Consider the following 23077-nt stretch of genomic DNA (forward strand, 5'->3'; position numbering starts at 1 on the left):
TGCAAAAAAAAAAAAAAAAAAAAAAAAATATATATATATATATATATATACTGTCTCTTATCTGGGCAAGCTTTAGACATACTAGCTTGGTTGGAAACTGATATTAAAAGCCTAAAACACGTAACTTTTCTTATCAGGTTACTATCATGGGGAACTAAAGATTCCTGGTTTTTTGTATGTCCCATAACTATACTTTAGTAAGCCCTGATATACGGTGTTAATTTTTCTTCAGTGGAGGAAACATGAAGATATATTTATGTGCACACATACATATATATGTATATATAACGTATATTCAAACATGCACTCAGAGGAAGTTAGGGAGAGAAGTTTCTAGCTAAACATGATCTTGTGAAATTCTTCCATATGTGGAAAAGTCGTCAGTTCATCTGACATAGAGCAATACATACATATATACACACAGGATGCTATGTATACATTTATCCCACATTCATTTAACCTCAAAACATAAAATAAAATAAATTCTTTTTATTCCTCCCTAAGCAAAAGCTAGGAATAACAACTCTATATACAGAATTCGTCTTCTGGGGGCAACAGAGCAGGTTGGACCCCTTGCCTGTCTGTCAGAGTTCAAAGGGCTGCACTTTGACTAATCTGTTGGTGAAAGTGCAAGGGAAGCAGAGCATCAATCACAAAAGCTGGCCCTGCATTCACAGAGAGGGGCTCAGTGGGAGTAGGGGATCCCACGGCCTCGAGCTGGTGCCCCAGGAGGGGCTGCTGTGACTGCTTCATTCTTCTGTTGAACTGTGAGGCCCCACCAACTTCTTGTGGACTAAGCATAAAATGCAGAAGGAGGACAAAAGCAGGTGGGTTTTATGAAAAAAGATCTAGGGCCAGGAAACACATGGGCCTGGAGCTGTCACCTGCCTCCAGCCACAACATCGATGAGGACATAATTGCAGGGATGGCTGGAAATTCCCCTCTTTAAGGAATGCTCTTATAGGATGCTGACTAATTCTACCTGAGAGCAGTACCCAAGGCTCAGGTGTATGCAGAATGGACAGAGGTAGGAGGGTGAGAGAGCAAAAGCCCTGCTTTTCTTTTCTGAGCCAGCTCTACCTTATGGCTCTTTTGCCTGTAGAAAGAGGGGAGAAGGGACATATTTAGGGACCAGAAATCTCAAAACCAAGGCAGTGAGTGCTGCAGCCTCTCTGAAGCAGAGTATAGGTTCAGTACTGTAAGCATCTGCCTATATGCAAGAATCCAGAATCCAAACACAGAAAGGAAAAGCAGATTCCTATCAACCATTATAAATTAGGTCACTGGGATCATTTTACTGTATCTTAAAATACAATCTGTGTATCAGTTCTGTGACCAGAGTTTGAAGAGAAGGCCAAATCTAGGCATGGGTTCTTTAGTAACCAAGAAATTTGATGGCTTATGGCAAAACAACATGTGTCCCAAGTAGAATTCTATGGGAATTTTCAGCAGAAAATGGAAGTGAACATTCAATGCTCTGAAATATGTCCAATGGTATGAACACGCACTTTGGCTGAGAGCCAACACATGCTGGGACCACACAGTCACCAGGAGCAGCAGAGAAAGCACCAAGGATTACTATTTATATCCACAGACAGATTCTGGAAATTACCAAGTAGAGTGGATAATATTTAGGATTAGGGCAATCAATTTCCTAGGACAAGATCCATAGAATGGACAGACACCTTAAAGTTCAGAATGCAAAAGGGAAAACCTAGCTTCTACCACAGAAAAGTCACTCTCTGAAAGTACCCCTAGCACCCTGGCTGATCTGACAGCAGCCCTTAGCAGAATAAAGCATCCTCTGTTTTGCTCTGGGGACATGGTTTGCTCCAGATCCTCGCATGTTCAGAGGCTCAGGGGAGAGTGAGCAAGGGAATGTGAGTCTTGGCAATCCACTGCCAAGAACCCTCTGTGACCCAGAGTAGTTCCCCTCCCTCTCCGGGCCAGTCTCTCCACTACTTGAGGATCTCATTCTGGTGATTCCATAGAAGCAGGAGAGTTTGCAATTGGCACAGGGACAGCAGGAATAGAGAAGAGTAAAAGGGAACAGGTAAAATGGGGGGAAATGGAAGGAATAAACTCACAAAACAGAAGAATGGAAATAAAGACAGTGAAAGCTGGGGCAAATGGAAAGAGAATGGATGAGATTACATATTTTTTCTTCTTTTTTTTTTTTGAGACGAAGTTTCACTCTTGTTGCCCAGGCTGGAGTGCAATGGCGCGATCTCAGCTCACTGCAACCTCCACCTCCCAGGTTCAAGTGATTCTCCTGCCTCAGCCTCCCAAATAGCTGGGATTACAGGCACTCACCACCACACCCGGCTAATTTTTGTATTTTTAGTAGAGATGGGGTTTCAGCACATTGGCCAGGCTGGTCTCGAACTCCTGACATCAGGTGATCTGACTGCCTCAGCCTCCCAATGTGTTGGGATTACAGGTGTGAGTCACTGCGCCCGGCAAAGATGACATTTAATTCAATTTTGGAAAATAAACAAAATAGGATAAAATTTACTACAATTCCATGGGAAAGGGAAAAAGCACATTTGCACTCAAGAATAAGAGGATCCATCATAGTTGTGCAATCATAAATATACGTGGTTGCATAGATGTATCCAACGGGTTTCCCACCAATGTATAGTACTCAGAGACTCAGGATTTCATCTGGGGCCTGTTGGCTTTCAGTTTTGTGACTCTGGATCATTAACAACCTCTGAGTTTCTTTATTTATGCAATGGGGATACTTCCATCTGCCCTTCCTATTTCCCGAAGCTACTATGGGAGCAGTTCATTCAACAGACATTTACAGAGTACCTCGTAAGGGCCAGACATGTGTGAACATGGGACAAAGAATCTGAATATAAAATGTGAAATTCAACCAAATTTTTCTGTAATTGATCACATAAGTATCATGTCTCCATGCTCCTAAACTCATAGCCCTCATTTAGAAGTTGGTTTTCTGTAAGTAAAATGTGAAATTTAAAATTTAAATACTATCAGAAAGTTTCAAAGGTGGTCAAAATCCCTTGAGCTCTCCGACACCTCTGAGCGAGTATTTGCATTCAATGAAGGAGGAAGAGGAGAGAAGAGTTTTCTCTTGGGCTTTCAAAAGTGGCCACCTGTTCTGAGGTTTCCAGCCCCAAAATATTTAGGTTCTTTTCCATTTAGGCCCTTCCCAACTAGAATCAGAGCAGCAAGTGCTTTAACACATAGAAGTACATTTTGCACAAACAAGCAGTGAGATCAGGGTCCTTGAAGACCTAACACCCAACCCAAGACCCAGGAAGAGAAATGTGAGTCCTAGATGCACAAAGGGTAGCCTGCATGGTGCCTGGCATTTTAAGTTGGCTGGAGTGTGGACCTCATGCTGATGCTGTGCTTTTCTTATTCACCAGGTTAGTCTATACCTGGGAGCCGCTGGAATGAGCTTAATAAAATATGACTTTTACTGGGACAGTAAAACTTGTATGATGCCTAGAAAAAGGAAAGTAGAAAGACTTGGTATCACTGATATGTTTTAAGGCAGAGAAGGAGATGCTATTTAAAGAAAATGACAGATGAGACTGATGACAACAGATACAGAGAACATTTAGGAAAAGCTGAATTTCTACTTGGCTTTGTGAAATCAATCTTGGTAACCTAAGAAAAATCTCTAATGTGTCTCCAGCATGTTTCATTTACTCTTTGGACTTTATTGTTTCTCAAAACACACCAGCAGCTTGTGTCATGGGAAATATTTGTTGTCTGCCCCCATGGCCACTTCTTGCTTTGAAGGATTTCCCAAGTCATTATTGGGATTTGTCTAGATATTCTACTTGGACATATTCAATGGCTGTGACCATCCTGGGTGTCACAGCCCACCAGCTATTAAATGCTTCTCTCTCAGGTAGGGGGCTAGATTCTTGAGCTGCCACACTGCACTGACTTCTCTTACATCTTCTCCAAATCTTCCCACCCCCTCAGTAATCCCTCAAGGGCTGTGTATTTATGACTATTCTTGATATCCTGGGTCCTCAATCTTAATGACTCCCTTAGTTTAGATCTACTGGGTTATTGGTGGGATCACTCATTCTCAGATGTTATTGCCTTTAAGAAGGTATCCCAGGAAATGAATGGAAGAGGCACTTTCATTTTCTGTTGTGCAAAGCAAGAAGCTGCCGGAAAATCCCACCTTCTGATAAAAAATACTGCTGGAAACTGGATCAGTCATGTTATAAAATGGGTAGTCTCTTTTTTCACCTGATACTCTGAGAACAATATTTCTCAGAGCACAGATGTTACTTGAAAGAAAAAAGAAATCTACAATCAAATAAGTCTGGGAAATACTGGATTAAATTAAATTGGGGAGCTTTCTTTCCTATATGACTTTTTAGATCCTTTGATCTGCTAATTGCCCCAGGACGCTCGAAGATAGAGTTATAATATGGAGCATTTTCACAAAATTCTTTGCCCAGAGAATCTTTGTTTCAAGGCTTTCCTCATGGGACTAATGTTATAAAAGTTACTTTGGGAAATGCTAGTCTAGACTTATAATACTTGGATTCAGTTTCTCTTAAGGAGCAAGAAAAATCATAGTGAAGGAGAAAGAAACATGGAAGAAATGGAAAAAGAATATAATTCTGTAAGTACCTGGCAATACTTACGTAATTGAATTACCTAAGGAAAAATGAGTTTTTCTGGAAAAGTAACAAGGCAACTGATTTTTCATATTTCTCCATTTTCATGTGTTCTGATCTCTTAATAAAGCTCAAGAGGCAATATCAACATTTTGTAGCCCTTCTTCCATAAGTCATTGTTGGTCAAGCCTTTAAGGCCATAGGAAGGCCAGGGCTGGAAGATTCACAGAAAGGGAAGCAGGAATCCCTGAAAGAGACCTTTCCCCTTTAAGTCAGGTCAGCTAACATTATGTACATTATGAACATTTAGTTAAAATCTCATCCACATCACCCCATTATTAGGACTCTCATGCTTTCATATGGCTGTCATTTTTCTCCTAAGAAGAAACATATACTCATATGTACCCTGTATGTATTAGTGTATGTGGTCTACACAATTAAGTGTAGGGTTTGTAATCAATTGGGAAAGATAACTATTGATAACTATTATCCATTGATAACGACTTTATTCTGGGACTTAGATTTATAACAGTATATATACTGATATATTAGTTATTGGTTACCAAATCTCAAATCTCCAGTATAGGACAAGGTATCATTCCACTAGACCTGGGATGCCCAGTCAAAAGGGGCATCCAGCTCAGGAGATACAGCCATCTCCAGCACTGGTGCCAACCTACTCTCACACTAGGGTTCCTTGCTTAATCTCTCCTTCTCTAATTAAAAAAGTCTAGCAAAGGAGCCTTACTGACTTGATGACTTCAATTTGAAACCACAAAAATACCCTTGTGGTCAAGGGTATTTTACCTTCACAGTGAACCCCACTGCAGAATAAGTTTCTAAGGTATGGGCCCCTAATTAAGTTGGAGCTACCTTTTATCTGCCTTGTTCTGATTGACATGAACCAGAAAAGAATTGAACAAGACATCAGACGACCTGGATTCTTATTCTAGGACTAGACAGCAAATGCCTTGAAGACAGGGGTTCTGTCCATCATGCTCTTCCCCAAGTGCCACATAGTGGCTGCCATGGAATTAGGTTAGGAACTCGGAACAGGATTCCAGCCTATTCACCCACTTCCCGGGCCCCAGATTTCTCATCTGGAGAAGGCGATGAGGTTAACTGCCTCTATGTCCATGGGTTGCTTAGAGTGTTCACTGAGATGGTGGATGTGAAAGTGAAAGACCATCACCATCTTCCTAACAGTAGCAGTGAGAAACATGTGCCAAAGGTCTCAACAACATGGCTTAGCCAGACACTCTTCAAGGAATGCTAACTCTTCTGGGAAGGACACCACCCTATGACAAACTCTAGTGTCAGTGGACAAACATAAGAGTCAGTCAAGTGGACAAGACACCCTAGTTTGTGACTACACCTCTCTGGAAAAGTAGCAGGAGCCTAGCTTTTGTAAGAAATATCATTCACAAGGCAGATAGATGTGCTCCAGTGCCTCATTCCCAGTAGAACATATGAGTATATGTGTCTCTGTGATGAGACAAGCTGGTTTGTTATCTCAGCAGGTCCCTGGATGACCTACTCCCCTGACTTGGCTCCAAATCCTTCTTTCTACTCTTGTGGTACTCTCTGTTTTTCTCTCTCTGTTGGGGTTTGAGTGGGGGAACTCAGGATGGTCTTCTAGCATGTGTGGCTCAGAATGAATGGCCAAAGTGGGGACTGCAGGCTCCCACCAATAAAACCTCATACTCACCCTAACTGGGAGAATGCCAAGGAGAAAAAGGCAGGGACCAGGAATGAGAACGAGTTGGTTTAGTTAGCAGGATGCCAGGTCTACTGGGGCAGGCAGAGGTGGGGAGGTGGTAGTGGTGGTGGTGGTGATGGTGAAGGGTGATAATTGAATAAATAAAACCAAAACAAAACCAAAACACAGACATACAAGATAATGATATGAAATTGACACCTCTCTCCACATTTCAGATCTCCAAATCAAGAGCAATATTTTGGGAGCTAAAACATGAAATCATGCCCTGTCTGTACTTGGCTTCGGAAATCTAGATTGTTTTCTGTGTGAACAGCTTCAGCAATGTTGGGGTCTCTGAGGGCAAAAGCTTCCAGGTACAAAGGTCAGGTCAAGCTCAGGGGCTGGGGAGCCTCCTGGTGCTGGCTGCCTCACTGCACAGCTCCCAGGAGAACTTCTAATGCTGTGTTCTATATAAACAGCTCCCCCAGGACTTGTACTCCAGGTAAAACATCTTGGAAACTTCAAATCTTAACTTCTTTGGGATGCTAGCAACAGGAGGTGAAAAGGAAACAGAGCCACGTGAAAAGTTTTAGGAGCATCACAGTACCTCCTCCCCCAGCAAACAATTAAACTGCCTCTTCACACAGGTAATTCTGACAACCCCTCACCCTGCCATATCCAAAGGAGTGCATACTTATCCAGATGGTTCTATTTTGTTTCCTATTGCTCCCATCTATGGAAATGTATCAGTTACACTAGGATCACCAAAAACGGGGGCAGGGGGAGGCAGGAATCTTAGTACAACAAAGTAAGAAATATTGCTCATATTGACTATATTATCCTGCTAGTTTGCATTTAATTTCCTAATTTCCATAAAATTCACCTTCAAGAGTTTTAATACTAAACACTGTAAACAGTTTTTGCATTTGGTGGGTGAATGTAAATATTGCTGTAAAACCACAGGCGGTTTTTGTTTTTGTCAATCCACCTTTTCACATGCATTACTTAGTCAAGGGAGGAGATAGGGTCCAAATCAAATAAACCAGACTCCTTGACTTCACTGGCTAAAACGCAGGCAAAACGGATTTCTCTCCTTGTTGTTTTACCCCACCATTAATTTGCATCACTAAAGAATTTTCTAGGAAAGTGGTCAGCGAACTCAAGGCTTCTCTGGTTGCCAAGCTCACGGAAACAAAGTGCTTTCTCTTAAAACTCTGAAAGAGACATTCCAAAGTAACCCGCCATGAGATACCAAGCCAGCAATAGACTACATATCTATGAAAGAAGAAAGGAGGGGAGGAAAGAAAATGCATAACATAAACAAGAAAAGACAAAACCTTAAAGAGGAAGGAGAAAGAAAAACATTTAGATTCCTTGACTGATGGAAATAAATACCAAAGCTATTAGTTTCAGTTCAAAGAACGTATCACTTTATGATGTTTATTATTTCTTGAGGATTATTTATTTTATCTTAAAATATCTAAAGGGTAAAAGGGGTCTTGGAGGTAAGCAGCGATGAAACTGACCTGGTCCGGAGAGGGCCTGTGATTGGAATGTTGCGACCTCCCAGGAGATCGATGGTGGTGGTGATGGTGGTGGTGGTGGTAATGGTGATGGTCCTCATCATAGTTGTCTGCCATCAACTTCATTCTGTTCTGGGTCTGTGCAGAATAAAAACCAAGGAAGATTCCATCAGGAGCCAGAAGATCAGTCAAAGAGATTCAGGGCATAATTACGGGACCTATAGGGATCCCTTTGTTCCTAATTCAGGAATTTTCACTGTTAGTCAAGTTGAAACTTAATAAAGAAAGCACCATGACATTAACTTTGGTGAAAAAAGCTTTGTCACATCCTTAAAGCTATTATGTTACATCTGTAAATGTTAATGTACTTCCTTCTTGTGATTTAAAAGGGAAAAAATGGACACACTCTAAGGTGCTTTGCTTTACATTATCAAGCAATCACAGAGATCCAAGGTGAGCTTGCAATTGCAACAATTATGACTGAGACTCTAGACCAACACTCTAGAGCAAGCTGGAGATGGAAGTCCTGTATGGAAAGATGGGAAGGGCTGGGTGGAAACAGAACTACAGATAAACAATGGTCTCACAAGACAAGGCAGAAAAATCCACTCGAACGCTGCCAAATGCAAAAATACTGATGGAGATGGTTTACTGCTATGATGACTTCTTGGGAAATGGCTCTCTATGGACATTTTAACTGATTTTGTTCCTTGAGGGAACTGAGCAAAAGGTACAAAGTCAATGGGAAAAGAACTGACCACTCTAATTTACAATCCACGATGCCTGTCACATGAGGCAACTTGGAGTCATGGTTAAACCCCCAATGCGATAGAAGTGTACTGCTTTATTATGCAGGGCAAGAAATGGACCAGTGATGAGTTGGCCTGACAGGCTCTCAGAATCTAGAAAAATGCCTAAAGTCCACAGGAAAAAAAGCAGACAAAATTATCCAGCTCAGAAAGTCAGGAAATGAGGGTTTGAGGATAGACCTGCCTGGATTCAAGTCCTGGCTCCACCTCTTTGCTGGTTATGTGAACTTAAGAGAGTAAACTGTTTATAAACCTTAATTTCCTCAACTCTAAAATGAGAGGAATAGTGCCTCTTTCCTTGGGGTTGCTGCTAGGAGCAAATGATATGATGGACTTCAAGTGTCAGTCCAGTAACTGGCAATGAAAGTCAAATGCTGTCATTACTATAGTTACTGCTGCTGTTGTTTGCTGTAAGACATTTTTCCTCCTTTGTATGTGCTGTTTCCTTTGCTTGCAATGCCTCCCTAGCCCCCTTTCTTCACCTTTAACTTCTATGTCTGGCTAACTCAAACTATTTAATCTAGGAGCCTTTTCCTCACCCTGTCCTTGAGGCTGGGTGACACGTGCCTCCTGCGTACCATGGCTCTATAACCACAGATTTAGCCGTCCGTATGTCTGTAGACCTTGAAGCTATTTCTTTCATCTGCCTCTCCCTAGAATCTCGCATAGGGCCTAGCAGATGTAGATATATAATATATGCTGCTGTAATGAGTGACCAAAAGAATGAAGGGGCCATGATTTTGAGGGATGCTGCCATCCTAGAGACAAGCTACATGTTTGTTTTCAGCAGGAAAGGTCACGGAGAGTTGAGGACATTTCATGAGTTGCCATAACAATCCCACTGGTGGCTCAAGATGACAATGAACCAACAATACTTTCAGAGAGCCAGAAGTCAGTGGTTGGCAGAGCCTCCAACAAGTTGGAGTTTTATTATGTAATATAAATAATACACTGACAATAAAGAAAAGTCTGGGCCTAACATTGTGCATTCTTAATAGTATTTTTCACATACAATCTAACTTATTCTCAATACTTTCCCAGGAGCAATTATTACTATCCTCATTTGGCAGCTAGAAAAGTAAGGTGTAGATTTCAGCCCCAAGAGTCTCTTTCTTGACATAGAACATGGAGATTTTCTGGGTCATCCAATTCTCAATCTCTAGGCTTTTTTCCTTGTCTTGCTGCTAGCAGAAAAGGCAAACAGCTAAACAGGTAGAAAGAACTTTCCCATAAAATGCTTTGATTCTGTTAAGTTTTGGAAACACCTCACATCCCAATTCTATCTGCCAGAGGATGTCTTATGATTTACTCACTCCATTTTAAAAAATGTGTACAATATTTGAAAGGCCCCAAAGTGAATGTTAAAAAAAGCTGTCTATATGAATAAAAACAATAAAAATAGAGGGAAAGAGCCACTTAAAATTAAATAAAAAATCCCAGGCAACCTCTGGCAGCTGAGAGCATTTCCATCCTTCACTTGTCCACTTAAAGTGTCAGAAGACCCAATGGGCAAGTTATGCCTTGTGAGAAAGAGCAGGTCAGTGGAGCTGCTGCAGACTAAGTACTGAGATTCCCCTCAGCCAGCCTGCCATTGCACATGAGATTCTGAAATTCGGCGTTCACACCTAAAATTCCAGTATTGTCAGGATCCTGTACTTTTGAACTCATGAACTAATAAATCTGGAATTGTTTCTTCTAAATAGAATTCTGAGAGCCTGAGGGGAGCTGTAAGATCTGCTGTGGGCAAGAAGGAAGGGACTCGCTCAAGAATGAAGGATGGAGCCTAAATGAACAAATAATAATTCTGCTATTGTAAACATCGTAATATCCTCATCCTTTGGGGAAGCTCCTGTGATTTTATGAGATTATTTTCTTACCAGCAACAAGCCTAAAGTTCCCTACCTTTGAACTGTATCCCATAAAAGAATGTACAAGCTAAACAAGATGCTATATGCAGTCCTAAATGTGTCTGCTAAAATGAGGTGTTGGAGAGTAGGCATGTCATGGGATAAAGACTGTAAATGAATGATGTCATCTTTCCAATTTGGTGCTGAAATATAAATAAACCACGTTGTTCATGTGAATACCAGATCTGGGGGAAATGTACACAGAGCAATTGTGAGCGGAAGAGGCTTCTTTTGATTAGTCTGGGCTGGAAGAGAAGAGTGTGAAACAAAGATGAAAAATGAGAGTTTGGTCTGATACTCTAGACCGTTTTTATTTATCTTGCTTGTAACATATCCCCTAAACTGTGACCGATTTCTTACCGGCTAGTTGCTGGTGTTCTCTCCTATAAAAACAGTTTGACCAATCTTGATCCTTTAATTGTCAAATTTAAAATGGATCTCTTTTAAATATATATTTTTTTAAGTCTGCACTATCTAGCTTCATCCCCACCCAATTATACAATAGACAAGGGTCTGGAAGGACAGGAAGTCACAAATAACACTCCCTAACAGTCAATGAAAGAAAAACTACAGAAATTTGTAACAAGGATTGGACAGGGATACTGTTTGTTCAAATAACTCTAGGCCAACTTACCAGGTGATCCCATACATAATGGTCCACAGCCCTGTAGCCTCAGATGCTTGAGGTGCCCACTGAAAAGCCTGAAGCAGCAAATCTTCTGGGCAGGCAAAACTAAAAAACCCAGGAAAACTAATATAGAGTTGGAGAGGGATTGCTTTCCACAGCATAGCACTTGGGAACTCAGGGACTCATTTAGCGATTCACTGAGGCCCATTTTTATTTCCTTTGCAGTGTCTACCAAACTGCTGACCAGACACCTTTGCCTTTGGCTAACTGTGTTATACTCTTTTTACTATATTACGTCATGACTGTGGAGACAAATCTAATCAGATTTCATTTTCTACTTCCTCTTTCTTCAAGGCGCCACCTTATTTCTCTGGGGCCATCGCCTCCTAACAGCTCTCCTGCCGCACTCTCACCTCCCATTGAACACATTCCATAGCCAGAGTGACATCAGATTTCTGTTCCTCCCTGGATTCAAGTTCTTGGGAGGCTCCCGCCACACTCAGGAAAACAGCCTGGGTCTTTGACATGCTTAGGCATCTCTTGCTAGGTGACTGCTAGTTACTTCCAGAGTTACACCTCCCGATCTCCTTGTCCCAGCCTTGGGACATGCTCCTCTCTCTCTCGGTCCTGCTCTTCATGCTCTACCCCTTAAACCTGAGTTATACCCATTAGTTCTCTGGTCTTAGCTTCAATGCCACCATCTCCAGAGACAACTTTCCTAAGCCCGCCTCTTCCACTGCTTTCAGCAGAATCCTGTAGCCACCCCCCTGGGTCTCTGCCATCACAGAACTTATCTGAACCAATGGTAACTAACTGCAGGTTCACTTGGCTTTCTCCACCACTAGGTTGAAAATCTCTTGAGGGAAATATTATGTGTGGATTGCCCTTGTAGTCTCCATCTAGTGCAGAGTCTCATGTCTTAGCTGTAAGTAAAAGTGTGTCAAAGTATATGAGTGTAAAAATGGATGGATGGAGAGGGCACACAGGCTACTGTGGAACAGATAAGAGGGAAGATGGGAGTCTAGAATGAGCCAGTTGAGTATTTAACTTTTGAAGTGGCAGTTTAACTTCTCCTGTTTATTTGTTTTTGTTTGTTGTAATTCTTGGGAGTGGTGAAGGAAGAGTATGTGCATAGCTTTGGAGCTGTTAGGCAAGTCGAATTGGTCTTCTTCAAGAAATATGCCATTCCTTAGCTAATTGGACCCAGTGCAATACTCTACCACCTCCCTGATTACTTACCTCACTAAGAATAAAGGGTGTTGGGGTGTTATTAGTTTCATTTCTTACTATCCCCTAGCGTTTGGGGGAGCAGGAGCCTTTAGAAAACCTCTGTTAGTGCCAAAAGTCAAACATGGAAAACTGAAACTTTATCCATTAACTAAAATATCTGATGAGCACCATCTGTGAAAAGGTGCCAGATACTCCAACTCTTTTGACATTTCTGAAGAGTTTATCCAAGGAGCTCTTGAAACAAAATGAAAATCCTTGATCGACTAGTAATAGACTCAATAGCCTAATGGCAATATGTAGTGATAAACACATTGTATTAAAACTGCTTTTAAAAATATTTTAGTAAGGTGGCAATAACAAACTTTGCTTTGATCAGTCATCTGGATCAAGTTAACAATAAAACCTTCATGAATATGGTTTAAATAGAAAAAATATAATAAGATCTGTTGCTATGGGATATGGAGATAATACTGTACAATAGCAATTACTGTTTTATTCTATCAGGCTTTCTTTTCTGTCCCTGTTTCCCACTAGGGAAATCCTAAATGTTCAGGAACTCTTCTACTGTCTTGTTTCCACCTAATCAGAGCAAGGTGAACAGCTCTTGTCTCCAAGTAAAAGATGAGGAAACCAGACAAGAACGGGATAGCCAGGAGAGGAGAGATTTCCTGACCATCCACTAGACTCACATAGCAATGAATCATAATCGAGTAGAATCTAAGTTGCAGCGCTCAGGTCACAGTTGGAGGACAAAATGAAGCTAGAGGATGCAGAAGCTATTAAAGGAATGTGCCGCATTGGGGAACTTTCTGGGAGTATGTAAGAATAAATGATGTAAAGGCTTCTACTGTGGACACTGCACTGAAATTCACTCAACACTTACTGAACATCTGCAACTGCAATGATGCCAAGAATAATTATGTGCCAGGCTAAGTGTTTGGCCAGCATTCTCCTGCTGAATCCTCACTCCTGAGATGGCTATTCTTGGGGCCCTCTTTTACAGATGAGGAAACTAAGCCCATAACTATTCAGCTAGTGAGTAGAAGAACAGAACTCAAACCCAGATGTCTGACTCCAGAGTCCTACAGCAGTGTCATGAAGGGTAAGGTCCACTCCAGGTGCAGGGGTGAGGCAAAGATGAATAGGACATGAGGAAATAGAAGCCTGACTATAAAACTGTATAAGAAGAGGAGGAGGAGAGAAGGGTATGGTTTAAATGGATGTTCAGAGGCAACAGAGATCCCCTCCAGCTGAGGGCAGAGGCATCAAATAAGGCTCCATGGGTCAAATGCCCCTTGAGTTAAGATTTGAAAGTTGGCTTGGCTATAGGTATAAGGAGAGTACACTGGGGAGATCGCACAGTAAAGTGGCCCTCTAATCACCTTGAGAGGAAAGCAGGTCAATGAGGGGAACTAGAACACCAAATGTGAGATATGCAAGTGTGTGTATGTGTGCAGGCTTCCTTCATTCCTTTACTGGATGTGGAAAGAGCAGGAAATGTATGTGAGATGAAAATTCACCACCTTATTTTTCAAAATAACATCAACCTGTGGCATTTGGAAGGAATTTAAGACAGAGTCACAGCCATATACTCACCCATGTCACACTGTAACATCTCTGGGAAAATGGGCCAGGCTCTTGGCATCTGTGTGTTTACAGATATCTACACAATCCACTGCTATAGCATCAGTCCTTCCCTGAGCACTGGTCTGATCTCCCCAAACTCATTCAGCTGATCCATCCTTCCTGCCCCTCCTCTATAGCAGAACAGAACACTGGTCGGACTCTCCCTCCCAACTTTGTTAAAGGTGGCTCTCTCTCTCGGTCCCTATTTACAGACAGAAATTTAGTAGATCATCATGAAGGTTTGGCTGGTGTTTTTATACCTACTCATTAAGCACTTTTATTTTATTTTATTTTATTTTATTTTTAATTGTTGCAGAGAATGTCAGGGTCCCTCCTACATTCTCTTGTTCCACACCATATCTTATCTGCAGCTTGGATGGACAGTCCTGGATGTGCTGCTGTCTTCCCACCAGGATCCCGTGCATCTTCCTCTGCTTGAGGTCTTGCTTTGGCCACGGGTGCACACTTGGCCAGGGAATGGGGCAGATGGGAAGTGTTAGGGAGCTCATGCCCCTGAAACAACTCTAAATCTGTGAGGGAAGGAGATGGTACATAAATAGTCAGCATCCTGGCCCCTCAGTGGACAACCCTACAGTGTGCTCCAGAATCTTTCACTAGGTCCTTAGCAGTGGGAGCCCTGGTTGACTATAGCAGAAAACTGCCCATTGATGCACCCTTTGTTGGCCTTTTCCCTTCCCTGTATCCCCGCCCCATTCTCTCATCATGTTTCTGGAGATCACTTCTCAAATAAACTACCTGCAGTAAAAGCTTGTCTTGGGATCTGTTTTGTTTGTTTCTGTTTTTTTTTGTTTTTGTTGTTGTTTGTTTTTTTGAGACAGAGTCTCGCCTGTCACCCAGGCTGGAGTGCAGTGGTGCAATCTCGGCTCACTGCAACCTCTACTTCCCGGGTTCAAGTGATTATCCCACCTCAGCCTCCAGAGTAGCTGGGATTCCAGGTGCCTTCCACCACTCCCAGCTATTTTTTTTTTTTTTTTGTATTTTTAGTAGAGATAGGGTTTCACCATGTCAGCCAGGCTGGTCTTGAACTCCTGACCTCAGGTGATCCACCCACCTCAGCCTCCCAAAGCACTGGAATTACAGGCGTGAGCTACCTCACCCAGCTTGGGGTCTGTTTTTGCAAGAATCTCAGCTAAAACCCTAATCATAGTTGAATAATTAACAAGCCTGCACTTAATTTTTGCACAGGACTAACACGCCTGTGACTCCCAGGCTCTTTTCCATGGATACTTCTTGAGAGTTCTCATCACTTAGCGTGACAGAACTCTCACCTTCCTTAGGGAAGTAACACCTGCCTAGCACTAATTCAGTTTCGGCCAAACATTCATATTGAGACTCAGACTGAATCAGGATTCCTTGAGTCTCATTTCTTATATCTATAAAATGGGCAAGAGAGGGAAGAATGTCTTCAGCATAAACCAAACACCATAGATAGATAGACAGAAGCTGATCTACTGCTCCTATTGCATATTTTGTGCAGTTTTTCTTTTCTTTTTTCCTGCTAAAATCAGGGGAGGGAAATTATGTTGCTAAGTTGCTTTCTGTGGCCAGGCGCAGTGGCTCATGCCTGAAATCTCAGCACTTTCAGAGGCAGAGGCAGCCGGGTGGCTTGAGCTCAGGAGTTAGAAACCAGCTTGGGCAACATAGTGAAACCCCACGTCTACAAAAACAAAATACAAAAAATAAGCTAAGTGTGGTGGTGTATGCCTGTAGTCCCAGCTACTTGGGAGGCTGAAGTGGGAGGATCACCTGAGCACAGAAGGTTGAGGCTGCAATGGGCTGTGATCATGCCAATGCACTCCAGCCTAGGCAACAGAATGAGATCTTGTCTCAAAAAAATCATTGCTTTCTGCTGCCACCTTGGGAACCTGGGGAATCCCCTGAAGGGTTATGGACAATGATTGTAGCCAGAAGCATCATCTCCCCTGTTCTACTGTCAGCCAGTGCAGCCCACGAGGAAGGATTATTTATAAAGAAAGAGTTCTATGTGCTCTGCTCATAATGTTAGGATCCTAACTGACATTGTGAGATGGAGCCTCCTGTTAACATAAAAAATAATAACCAATGCCTGCTTGGCCCTTGCTGTGCAAACAACACTGTGTTGGCATCATCTCATTAAGTCAGTCTGACATCAACCCTGCGATGCAGGCAGGGGTGGGGATTGTATTTAAAATCTTTAATAGCTGCTATGACAGACGCAGAAACCCATGAGAACCAAGAGTGATGCAGTTGCACATGCCCTGAATATTTGCCTTGGTAGAAGCTTCTTATTACTCCCACTTTACAGATGAAGAAGATGAGGCTTAGGGATTAAGCAACTAATCAGAGCTCAAATAACTGGTAGATCTGAGGCTCTGACTGTGCAGCCTCCTTTGTAACCAGTGCATCCCACTGCTCAGATCCTTAAGGACCAGCCCCTTCATAAACAAATCAAGACTACCTGGGAATGGGCTCTGATCACCCACTCCAATCATAGCTTTAAAGAAAAGCAGCTCACTTTTGATTTTAAAATTCCCTCTGAAAACGATGGAACTCAGACACATTAGAAAATCTTAATGGAGCCCCAAAGAAGTCCATGTTACTGACCATCCCCTAATATAAATTCAGAAGTCATTATGCACAGTCCACACTAGCTTTTAATGCTTCAACCAATGAGACAGCTAACAGCTAGGCTAACACATTAGCAACTGCAGACAACCAAGGAATTTCTAACATCCTGAGCACCATTGCTAGTGGCAGAGTCTGGGGGAAGGGAAAGGCCCTAGATGTTTCCACCACAAAGTTACTTAGTTAAGCGCAGGTCTGTTTAATTAAGTCGTGGGCAGCACATGCTATACTTAGCTTTTAAACACTTGTAAAGTCCTCTTCATTCATTTATCTTACTTGTCACTGACAAGCTCTTCAAGGACTGTAACAGTATGCAGAGCATGAAGAGCCTGGGTAAACAACACATATTTTATGTGGAGTCTAAACTGTTTCAACTCAGAAAGTCAATAGAGGGTCTCTGAAAAAAACTCCAGACTCTTCTACTACAGTGTGGAAGCATTCTGTGCATGGTCTGTTAGGAGTTTCTTTAGAAAGTGAACTCCAAATAAAATCCTAATTTTTTAACCCAAAGGTAAAAAGACAAAAATAAATAAATAAATAAATAAATAAATAAATAAATAATAAATAAAGGGAGGAGTGGAAGAAGAAAGGTGGGAGAGAATGAAGGAGACTGGGAAGAAATAAAGGAAGGAAGAAAGGAGGGAGAGAGTGAGGGAGGGAAGAGAAAGAGGAGAGAGAGAGAAGAGGAGAGGTAAGGAGAAGAGAGGGAAGAGAAGACAAGAGAAGAGAGAAAAAGAAAGGAAGGAGAGAGGAAAGACAAACAGTGTTTGCAGGTATTGAGATTCAGACTCTTGAATTGTGCTGACAAGTGAAGACAACATTTTCATTCCATTCATAATTCAACAAATATTTATAATCACTGGTTTAGGGAGAACTGGCATCATCAAAACAGCTCCCTAACTAATGAATGGGCAAAACAGCCTTGGGGTATCGCCTAACAGAATTGGCCAATAGGCTAGAAACTGGAGCGTGAACATTCTAGTAGAACTCTAGGAGCATGTGAGATTCTAGGAGAATGTGAGATTGAGTAAAAGCCAGCAGCGCCCTCCGAAAGAGGCCGTGAGAGTCTTAAACAGGGCTATGAAGAGAGGGGTTCACATACCCTTGGAGGCAAGATAATTCACAGGGAGTAAATGAACTGCTCAACAGTTACATATTTACTCTAAAATATATTAAAATAAATTATAACAAGCACATCAAAGAGAGGTTTCATAGAAATTATGTCTTAGGATGTGGAAAACACTGTGAAGGTAATCCTCAAAATGTCTGAAGCTTGAGACACCACCATCAGAAGGGAAGGGTAAAGCAATGGAGAACGGACTGGGCAGGCAGAGGAGACTAGAAACTCAGGTCAGCCCAGAGAGAACGAACATGTCCTGAGAACTGTGGGAGGACGGAAGGACGCTGTCCTTCAAGGGCTTTGACCTTCGCGCAGAAGTGGAAGCAAATGCAATCTGGGCCTGCTCCCAGTTCTAAAGCAGAATGGAAGGGCATAAACCTCCCAGCACCTCACCTCCTCCAAAACAAAACAAATGACCCCCCAAAGGGGGAGAGAAGGGATGGGGTGAGCCATGCAAAACATGTGGTGGGGCTGTGTTGGCCAGCACCGAGCACAGTTTTGACTCCAGGAGGTGTGGAGACAGCCAGGAGAGGCTTGGCAGCTGGGAGGGAGAACGAGACAGGGAGAGGCAGCCAGGCCCTTGGAGGGAGAACAAATCCCTCTCCCCAGCTGGTCTCACGCTTGGGTGAGACAACTGGAGAAAATGTAAACATGCTCATTAGCAGTTTTCCAATCAGTTGAAAAACAAATGGGAAGAGAAAAATGGCAGGGGATTGTTCCAAATACAAACTCTCTGCCACATCTCCTCAGGTGTTTATCAGAGTTGCCCGCTGTGCTGTCCTCCCTTTCGTCTGGATCTCAACACCTTTACTAGCTTTACACGGAACACTTGGAGCTCACCCTAACTAGGGTCGATTTAGTTCTATGAGGAGTCACATACTCCACTCAGGATAGAAGGTCTCTGTGGACACCCCCAGAGATGCACAAACAAGACAGGGACATCATTTGCACGTCTCCCCACAGCCTCATCCAAGCTGATATTCTCTCAGTACATGAACATGAAAACTCATCAATAACCCCTACCTCTTCTCCTGCGATAACTTACCCCCCCAAAGAAGAGGCAAAGTGGAAATTTTGTGAATCTGTGTGTGAATCTGACAGAAATCCAATTTCCAGAAAGGATGAAGTTATACTCAAATTTCATCTGGAAATGTCTACTGTGTTGAGTCATATGTTTTTTTTTTTTTTTTTTTTCCTAACACATCAACTTGAATTCATTGAATGGGTACATTTCAAAAAACACTTTCTCTTAGTCACCCATTTAAGGTCGAATCCAAAAAGCCTGGTTGTCTGTGACCCTGAAGTTGAAATAGCTTAAGTACAAAATGTCCAAATGTATTTAAACTTGAATCTGAACAAAAATAGATACTAAAGTATGTAACTGATGTTTCTTGATAGTACTAGGAAAAGGCAGGTAACTTGAAAGTTGGGGAGACCGTCTCGTAGACTAGAGAATTTTAGGGCTATTTCAAATCTCTCCCCTACAAATAAGGACTTGCCAGAACAACCCAAATTCATAAAATGTTAATACTGGGCCACGTCTTCAATTAGTGAATCCAAGCTTACTACTTTACAGAGGGGAGACTGAGGCTCCAAGAGGGGGAAGGTTAGTTGCTGATGGGCCCAGGAGAAACCCCCAGAATACTTGACTGCTGGAACCTGGCCCTGTCCTTGCCCCTGGCCGTCTTCCCATTTGATTTGCAAGTGCAGATGAGTCCACCATGTCCATGACCTGTAACACCACAGGCCCGACTCATGTCATTGGTTTTGCGTTCCAAAGTACAATGGTATTAATTTCCATTCTTTCAGTCTAAACAGCATCAAACACCTAATCATTTTGTTCTTGATGGCTACAGATAGGTTAAGGAATTTTCCATTTCCTTTGAGATAGGAGCCTCACTTCTCTAGCAGAACTACTGATTAGGCTTTATAATTTTTCTTTTTTAAATAACATCTGTAAGTTTTTATTATGTAAATCATACATGCTAGTTATGAAAAATTAAAGAGTACAAAAGAGTTTATAAAAAGAAAAGTAATGTTCTCCTTCCCTCTGCCCCAATATTTATTCCCGCTGTTAAGGTTTTTCTGCCAACCTTTCTAAAAAATTTTGTGCTTAATGCAAGCACAGACACACACACATACCCTTTACAAACAATATCTCCAATATGTCTTGGCTGTTCTTCCACATCAAGAACATAGAGAGCTTCCTCATCATTAATGGTTGCATGTTATTCCACTCTATGTGTATACTTTTGTTTACCAGTCCTCTATTGATGTGTTCAAATAGAGACTCCAAAAGGGAAGATATCTTTTTTTCATTTTATTCCAAGATGCATCCCAAGCACCTAAAGCACTGCCTGGCACATATGGACATATAATAAGTGTTTGTTGAATGAATAAGTGACGGGTATTTGGGTCATTTCCAGCTTTTCATTTTTTCCAACAATGCTTAAAAGAATATTTTTGCAAAGGAACAGCTTTGCTTGTCCTAATGTGTTTGTTTCCAACAAAGACGGATGCTTAAACATATCATAGCTGTTTCTATAATGTGCTAGGAAAAAACAAGTTCAAGAGAGAACCCTAAAATAGAATATACACATTTTAAACTTGGAAGGATATCACCAAATTCCCTTCAAAACTGTCAATCAACATCCAGCCTGTACCTCTTTCCCTATGCTGTGCTAACATGGAGTTTCTCCAAACTCTTTAATCTTCAAAAATATGATAGGTAAAATATTGTATCCCATGTGTTCCCTAATTATAATTTGAAGCTGAGCAAAATTTCATTCATTTAGTGTCTATTTCTACTTCATTATCTGTGAGCCCCCTTTTAATGTCCTTTTTTCTCACGTTTCTTCTTGATCATTTGGGAACTATCTTCTTATTTGTTGTGAGAATAATTGTATATCTAAAGAAAATTAGTTGGGGCTGATTTCAGGAAGAGAAGAGCATAAGTGAAGGTGGGAAGAAGGCACATACAAGCAGGCCATGCAAGGAAGGGAATTGTGCAGACAGGTGAGAGGTGAGGATGCCCAGGAGCCCAGTCATTTGAACACTTTAGGTATTCTCTTGAGTAGGAGAGAAAAGGGGGGAAAGTGGTAGGTAGTTGATATGCTGGGATGTGAACAGAGTCGGCCTCTGTTGAACCATTAGCAGGAATGAATGCTAGCAGTTGATATGGGGCTTTACTTCTCTGCAGAAGATTGTTGGGTTTTTTGAGTGTTAAGCATGCAAATGCCACTCATGCTTGTGTTGGTAGAAACAATCTAATACTACCTGCTTTCCCAAACAAGACTTCTCTTTGTAGCCATCCTGGTGGATGGTGGTCCAGTCTTCATTCCTTATCACTGGAGATGGGAGACTCAATAGCTATTTGATAATGTATTAAGCAGCTTAAATAGGATGCTCCTTGCCTCCTACACTCATATTTTGAGCTTTGTACCTGCAGTTGTACCCTACTTCTGCCTTTTTGGGCAGCTCACATCTTCAGATATTTGAATACAGTTATGCCCACTATCTATTTGTTGTTCTCTCAACTAGTCACTCCCCACTTCACCTAGTCCTCTCTCTGTACCCCATTGCACAAGGGGCTACTACATGCATCAAGGCTCCCTTGAGAGAATTCTTTGAATAAAGCCTGAAACTAAGTCTTCACATGTGTCCTTACATGTGCTAAGCATGATTTAAAAATAATTAATATACTCTTAGGTTCCACTGATTTTTACCATCTGCTGTGCAATGCTAATGCTCTAATTTACAATTGATTAAACTCATATCCTGGTTGTTAGTTCCTCTGCCATTCTCTCTCTCTCTCTCTCTCTGTCTCACACACACACACACACACACACACCCAGAATTTTAATTCTAAGTATATACTTCATTCTTTTCCTTATTAAAAAAAATTTTTTTTTTGAGACGGAGTTTCACTCTTGTTGCCCAGGCTGGAGTGCAATGGGGCAGTCTTGGCTCACTGCAACCTCTACCTCCCAGGTTCAAGCAATTCTCCTGCCTCAGCCTCCCAAGTAGCTAGGATTACCAGCACCTGCCACCATGCCTGGTTAATTTTTGTATTTTTATTAGAGACTGTGTATGGGGGGGGGGGGTTTCACCATGTTGGCCAGGCTGGTCTCGAACTCCTGACCTCAGGTGATTGGCCCACCTCGGCCTCCCAAAGTGCTGGGATTACAGGCATGAGCCACCGCTCCTGGCCCTTACTAAATATTTTGTTTAGACTTATACTGACGAAATTTGGGTCTATAGTTTCATCTCGCTGAGATGTTTCTCAAGTCTGATTTTGTCTGCCATTGTTTTTGGTAAGCTACATGGCTTTGATGCATCCCATTTTCACCAAAAAGCATGCTTTCAAAGGCTTTGTATAATTAGTTCCTTGTACATGCTGGCAGGTCACAGCCTAGCTCCTCTGGAAACCTCCCTATAGAGGTGACAGGATTCCCTAATCAACCTGCCTATTATAAAGCTGTTCAATCAACTATAAATCCATCCACCCAGTCCTTATTTCTCCATGTGGTAAAAAAGCTATTCATATACATATAAGTTTGTCCTGTTGTATTCCTAGCTGAAATCTTGGTACCCTGGTACCCTGCAACTATGCCATTCCCTTGACTTGTCTTTCTATCAACCTTATCAAAAACGAAAGTGACGTTAGCATTACTTAATCTTCAGGAACAAATAAATCTTAGTGATTGCTGATTTTATTCTCATTTCATAAGCCATCAATTTAAAGACTTATTTTGCAATCTAGGTGAGGACCAATATTGAACCTATAGAACTTAATCAACACGACATTTGTCTTTTAGGCATTTAGTGGTAAAGTTCTGGAGGTGGGTAAAATTCAGAAAAGCCTAAAAAAATGGAAAGTTAATTTCTGTCTTCTTTGGGTGCTTTCATCCACCGTTGGCAGGATTTTAAGTTGGCATAAACTTTCTCAAGGGCAATTTGGCACTAGGTATCAAAATTTAACATATGTCTACCCTGTGGTCCAATAGTCTCTTCCTGAAAAAAATGTTGGAGAAGAACACAGGGATGAATACAAAAGGGTATCACAGGGATGGCAATCATAGAAGCAGTTAATGAGAAGTAACCAAAATGTCCATATATTAGGATTTGGTTTATCAAATCATTAAATAGCTGTTATTCCTATAATGAAATATTCAGAAGCCAGTCAAAAGAGTGATATGTATTTGTATTCACCAGAAGGAAAGTGCATCACAACATATAATTAAATGGAAATAAAAGCAGGCTGTGAAACAACATGTTCATATAAAATAGTATAT

The 23077-nt window shown here is 41.7% G+C and overlaps 1 protein-coding gene across 6 annotated transcripts in view; it reads right to left on the reverse strand.

The window, feature by feature from the left end:
• Nucleotides 1-23077, reverse strand: part of ERC2 (ELKS/RAB6-interacting/CAST family member 2) — a 971230-nt gene that overhangs the window by 185186 nt on the left and 762967 nt on the right. For all 6 annotated transcript variants that reach the window (XM_055383002.2, XM_055383001.2, XM_055383000.2 and 3 more), the window contains one exon: nucleotides 7842-7976. In XM_055383002.2, the coding sequence (XP_055238977.2) occupies nucleotides 7842-7976 (135 nt within the window). The remainder of the gene's footprint in view (nucleotides 1-7841; nucleotides 7977-23077) is intronic.

Source organism: Gorilla gorilla, chromosome 2, assembly GCF_029281585.2.
Source record: "Gorilla gorilla gorilla isolate KB3781 chromosome 2, NHGRI_mGorGor1-v2.1_pri, whole genome shotgun sequence".
Taxonomy (NCBI): domain Eukaryota; kingdom Metazoa; phylum Chordata; class Mammalia; order Primates; family Hominidae; genus Gorilla; species Gorilla gorilla.